Here is a 6000-nt window from a genome sequence, read left to right on the forward strand (position 1 = left end):
TATGTTATATTAGTCCTTTACGGGGTTCACTGTGCTCACCACAGTGAGTTTGATCATTTCTTAGCTTAACCTACCATGAGGGATCGCTTTGTTTGTGGATGACTGCATAGAAGTCACTGGTTAGAGACTCTTACCATTGGTTTCTTGAACTCATTGGGTTTTATGCAGCGAACGAAGAACGGCTGACACACGCTGAGCGTCCTCATCAGCATCTCGAGGGAACGTTTGAACTGGCTGCTCAGAGTTGGAGAACGTTTTCTTGTTTCAACACCCTAAAAATACAGTGTAAAACAAACAAACAAACTGGTAAAACAAAAAAATATTAATAAATAAAATAAATAACTAATAAAAAGGAAGAAAGATACTGCAAACCACAAATGAGTTAACAATATTGTAACAGTAAAAATGCTTAAAAGAAAATCAACTAAAGGAAAATTAAAAGCATGATTGAATCTGGCCCTGCGACAGACTGGCGACCTGTCCAGGGTGAACCCTGCCTCTCGCCCGGAACGTTAGCTGGAGATAGACACCAGCAACACTCCCGACCTCACTGAGGGACAAAGGTGTAAAAAAATGGATGGATGGATGGATGATTGAATCTGACACAAAATGTAGAAGGCATTGTCATAATGTGCAGCAAGTACTTCGAATCATACAGTAAAATCTTTCATCCCTAAAATAGGATTGAAAATATGGTAATCGAGAATGGTTGATCACCGTTTGTCCCAATAACAGCTGAAACTTTATGAATGAAACATTCAGTTATGTGAAATGTCCCCTTATTTTTACCAGACTCTATAAATCTTTTTACCAAATAATTGTAGATCAGCTGACCAACATACTTACCCATATTTCCACTGATAAAGATAACCAATTTATTAGATTTCATGTATTTATCAGGAAATTCACCACATTAACAAATATTGTGTACAATGCACAACACAGGACAGAGAGGGCACATGTTGCTGTAGCACAAAGAAAGTCAGGGGAAAGGAAAAATCTTCACAAGATGTCTGTTAAAAAGCTGCAGTTTCTTCAAACCTCAAACAAGTTTTCTTTTAACCTGCTCCAGTTACATTCCAGTTGACAGTGTAACATTATAGATGCCTGGAAACGAGTCCCTGTGCATGAAGATGCACATGATATTCTGGCCAAAACTGCACAAAATTAATTTTTTTGAAAAAGAGTATTAACTCTGGAAGATTTTGAGACTTACAGCATAAGGAAATATTTTATCATTGACACAGATACGACTTTTAATATATACATATAATTAAGTAGCTTATAAAAGTTGCTGTTTACTGCAACAAGCCATATTCCTGTGGAGAAAAGGACTAACGAGTGGAGTGGGAGGCTGCTAGTCACGCTGCTGGACTTTGGCTGAAGTTAAGCAAACACAGACACCAAAGTTTGTCGATGTTACCTTGGGAGCGGAGGTGCTGGGCTGCTGATAGCCACAAAGAAACTGATGTTTAAAAAGTAAAAACACAGAGGAGACAGAAGAGTGAGAGGATGTGTGAGGTGCTGCGCTGCACCACCCGTCATCACCTTGAACGACAACAGAAAGGAAACAGGAATTACCATAGCAACGTCGGCCTGGAAGATCTGCTTGATGAACTTGTTCTTGGACGAGTGGACGAGCTGGATGATGTCGGTGTGGAGGCTGTCGCGGTTTTTCTCCAGAAATCCTGAAGGATGAATGAAATGGGAAACACTGAGAGGGTTTGGTTGACTCATTCGGATTGAACAAAAGCTTCACACACAAACAATCTTGACAAAAGATTAAGTCTGTAAACTTTGTGCAAATTATCTGATAAATATGCTCCAAATGCATCATTCTTTTTCTGAGCAATTTCTGTTCTATTTTTTATTATTGTACAATTCACATGATTTACTATAAGCAGGTTCATAGTTGGAGGGCTTTATAGACTAACTAGTTATAAGATTATCTCTGTTTTACTACAGACCATCATGTCTTGAACTTCAGCCTGAATTAACTCAAAAGAGTGCATGATTGCATTAGGTAGTGCATTTAAAGAAAAATAGTTTTGATCTGATTTGTAGGTCTTTATATATGTATAAAGACATTTCAGATGTAGATAGCAGGATTTCTGATGGATTATGAGACAGATTAGTTTAATATAATTAAACATAACTAACTATAATGCAGACCATAAATTAGAAGATTAATCTCTGATTGGGATGAACAAACCTCTGGATTCATAATGCACCACCCCAGCAAAGTGTTGGATGCCAAACTGGGTTTCGTAGCTGTTTTTCGGAGGGATGTAGTTGGTGTTGAGTTTGTGCTGTGAGTTGAGCTTATACAACATCGTAGCATCGGTTCCCTGACAAAAGATGGACAAGAAACTGTTTTCAGGTTCTTTACACCACACATAACTTTGCAGAATAAAACTGTTTGATCCTTTGAGTCGTACCTTTGGGAACTTGCTCTCCTCATCAATGAGGGAGATGATGTTCATGGGTTTGTTGGCGATCATGTCCAGCGCCTCCTGGTTGTCTGTGAACTCAATGTGCTGCCAGTTGATGTCCTCCAGGTTGTACTCCTCCTGCTCCAGCTTGAAAACGTGGCGAACGAAGAACTGCTGCAGGTTTTCGTTGGCGAAGTTGATGCACAGCTGCTCAAAGCTACACAAGCAGTCAGACAATTCAGAAAAAAATCACCTTAAAAAAAGTTTAACCCTCGAAAAAAAATTGATTCATCACCTGTTGACGAGAAAATTCTCAAAGCCGAAGATGTCCAGTAGTCCGATAGACCTTCTGATGACACTACTCTCGCAGGAAGGAGGTCGGTAAATGGCTGCGTTGATTTTATCTACTATCCAGACAAACAGTCTGCCGTAGATCCCCTGCATAATAAAGCATAAAGTCAGAAAACCTACATTAGCTTAGCTGCGAGAACACAAACCTATCTGGAGACAGACTGAAGGACTGATCTGAGGGGACTCCCCTCCATCAGCAGAGTTACTACTCTGACAAAAAATACACATCCTGCAAACAGTTTCGCTTATTAAATAATTTAATTCAGGTGTGATGAAGCAGAGTGCTTTAGATAGATGTTAATAGGTACTGGAGAATCACACAACAAACATTTTTAAATATCTACCTATAAAATCATTTGAAAACCATTTTGTTCTTCTGCTTCACAATTATACACTTTTTTGTGTTTGTCAAACAAAATCTCAACAAAAACATTTATGTTTATGGTTGTAGCTTGACAAAATGTAAAAAAGTTAAATATGAATATGTGGGTGTGGAGTCCTTCAAAAACGTCACAATGTTCACAAGAAAACTTTTAAATGTGACATTTGAATCTGATTTCAAAGTATTAAAAAAGCTTGTCTAGAACAGATCATTTTGGCCCCAAGCTGATTGGCTGATAACTTCTGGTTTTAGCTGCCTTACAGTCCTTGACTGTTTATATTCTCTGCAGAAGGAGAAACCACACATCAGTGTGCATGCAACATGCTAAATTTCTCATTTATTTTCAGAAATTACAGCACATACATAATGGCACAAATATTTGGGTCTGCCTTTCAAAAATAGGGGATTAGCATACAGTCCAGTAGCAAATCACAGACACTTGTTTACTGATGAAAAAAGCAAAAGCAAAAACAAAATAATAATTTTAAATATTTTTTATGACTGAAACATTCTGAAAGGTATAGGTCAGAAACCGCTCTGCTCACATATTTTGTGAGTTTTTGTGGATGAGGCTTATATTAACTGCAGTTAATGTAAGAATAAAACATTCAACCAAACCTCTAGGAAGAAGCTCACAGAAACACAACTCTGTGTTTGGATTTATTAAGCTGCTCTTTAAAGCATAAATAATAAATACCTTGACGAAGGCATCCCTGACGTCCAGACCTTGCTCCACGCTGAGAGGCGTGGTGACGCTTTCACCCCGGGTGATGAGGGTTCGAGTGGTCAAACACACCATCACGTCCTTCGGCTCCACCTGCAGTACAGAACCACGCAAAATGTGTTGCTTTTTCTTTTACGGATGGGCTCTTTGTTATCTGTGCTGTGAAGACTGACATTCAGATAAAAGGGAAATGTTTGCTGTCAGACCACACAATCAAATTAAACTGAAAAATAAATAATTGAATTTAAATCCATCTGTAATCAGATATTATTGGATTGGTTATACCTTTATGGACCAAAAAGAGACATATTTGTGTAAAGTGCCATGAGACAGCCTTTGTTGTGAATCAGTGTTGTATAACATATTAATTAGGGTCTAAAAAGGCTATAAAATAGAAGTTACAGTCAGAAATGAAGTTCTGAATGCTAAATTCTAAATTTTTCTACTTTAAACTGAAAAAATGTCCAAACATTTTAGCACTGCTAACTAAAAAATTAGCACTAACTCTAAAGCATCAGTCATAAACACCACTTCCACTAATGCTGAAGCACTGGCTTTAATACAGATTATATATGTCCATGAAAAATTACAGCCCTTGAGCACCAATTTAGTTTTGACAATATAATAGATCAATTTATAGGCAGTATTGCTAGAGTGGAACAAACCTCCATGAGTGAAGCAGCAGTCACTAGGTCAGGAGATCTCACAACCACACAGGCGTCCAGATTGTCGTATGTACGAGCTGCAGGTAACGAGAATACGGTTAAAGAACCTCCACGCAACCACAAGTAATAATGACTCTGAGGCATTCACATACCTTCAAACCGAAGGTTGCCCATATGCAAGATGGCCGCCAGCAGCTTCGAAATCTCCACGTTCTCTGTCTCGCTGAACATGAGCACCTTCATGGCCGACAGGATGCTGGAATAATCAGCCAGGTCATCGCGGCCATCACATTCAGTACAGTTACCCTGGAAACAGTGAGGACAGGGAGACTTTTACAGTTCTTGGCCAGAGCAGTGTCATTATTGAGTAACCTTTGGAGTAACTTTTGGAGTGAATCAACCACGCTACGTAAAGTGAATTTTGTTAGATGTTGACGCTACACATGGCTGTAACAAGCAGGAAGTAGAAGTTGGCAGCTAGCATGAGCCACACTTCTCAGAAAAATGGAGAGAGTCCTTTCTCAAGGCCCAAGGTGTGGACTTTGTGGAGTTTTTGCCTCTGGACAGGCACAGACCCACCAGTGGATGAGAATACTTGCAACATCAGAACTTATTCGGTCAATTTGTTTCCAACTTTAGCTCCTTAACTTTTTCAGAAAAGCTGAAAACTACCTCAAGCGAGCGTAAAAACCTTTTTGCAAAATCGAGGAAGTTATTTCAAATTTTGCCGTTCCTGTCAACCTTTTCTAATGTGGTACTTCAAAATACACAGAAAAAATGCTAATGGAGATGCGACTAATGTCAATGTTGGCCTATAGACTTGATATGGTTGCACTAGTTTTGTCAGGAAATAACAACAAAATAACTGACTTACCACTACTTTTTCATTTGAAAAGAGAATTCAGCACTTAACTAAACCTACCCTTTATCTCAATGAAATGACATTTATCACTTACCGACTCAAGGTTAAGAAAAATTATTTCAAAAATGGTATTCTAGTAATTTATTAATCTTAACTGAACTAAAGACAAAAAGGTTTTGTCTGGTTTAAAACTGTAAAAATGGCTGAGTTGTTTTATACAGTGAGTGTAAATAACAGTCAGTTTTACCGCAGTGAGGTAACAGTAATCCCTGGCCAGACCCAGACCCAGCTTAGCCTTCATCTCCGGACCCATTCCTTTCAACATGCAGTAAAAAATGTGGTAGTTCCTCTCATCGGCTGCCTACAGGAGAGAAAAACAAATCAGCATTCATGTTAGTTTTCACATTTTTTAGATCAATTCAGAAAATCTCAGAAAATATGGAGATGTCTGCAACACCTCCAGCATGAATCAGTTTTAGATATATTTTTTCCATCCATCCATCCATCCATCCATCCATCCATCCATCCATCCATCCATCCATCCATCCATCCATCCATCCATCCATCCATCCATCCATCCATCC

At 38.7% G+C, this 6000-nt stretch overlaps 1 protein-coding gene across 2 annotated transcripts in view; it reads right to left on the bottom strand.

The window, feature by feature from the left end:
* LOC103476307 (unconventional myosin-VIIa-like) overlaps nucleotides 1-6000 on the bottom strand; it is a 37883-nt gene that overhangs the window by 21773 nt on the left and 10110 nt on the right. The window contains exons 9-18 of one of the 2 annotated variants that reach the window (XM_008428548.1): nucleotides 5664-5777; nucleotides 4707-4860; nucleotides 4555-4631; nucleotides 3863-3982; nucleotides 2728-2870; nucleotides 2439-2649; nucleotides 2213-2348; nucleotides 1582-1688; nucleotides 1424-1465; nucleotides 135-272 (exon numbers count right to left, since the gene is read on the bottom strand). In XM_008428548.1, coding sequence (XP_008426770.1) covers nucleotides 135-272; nucleotides 1424-1465; nucleotides 1582-1688; nucleotides 2213-2348; nucleotides 2439-2649; nucleotides 2728-2870; nucleotides 3863-3982; nucleotides 4555-4631; nucleotides 4707-4860; nucleotides 5664-5777 — 1242 coding nt within the window. The remainder of the gene's footprint in view (nucleotides 1-134; nucleotides 273-1423; nucleotides 1466-1581; nucleotides 1689-2212; nucleotides 2349-2438; nucleotides 2650-2727; nucleotides 2871-3862; nucleotides 3983-4554; nucleotides 4632-4706; nucleotides 4861-5663; nucleotides 5778-6000) is intronic. The other variant, XM_008428549.1, reaches the window with a different exon arrangement.

The sequence above is a fragment of the Poecilia reticulata genome, linkage group LG14 (assembly GCF_000633615.1).
Source record: "Poecilia reticulata strain Guanapo linkage group LG14, Guppy_female_1.0+MT, whole genome shotgun sequence".
In the NCBI taxonomy this organism is placed as follows: Eukaryota; Metazoa; Chordata; class Actinopteri; order Cyprinodontiformes; family Poeciliidae; genus Poecilia; species Poecilia reticulata.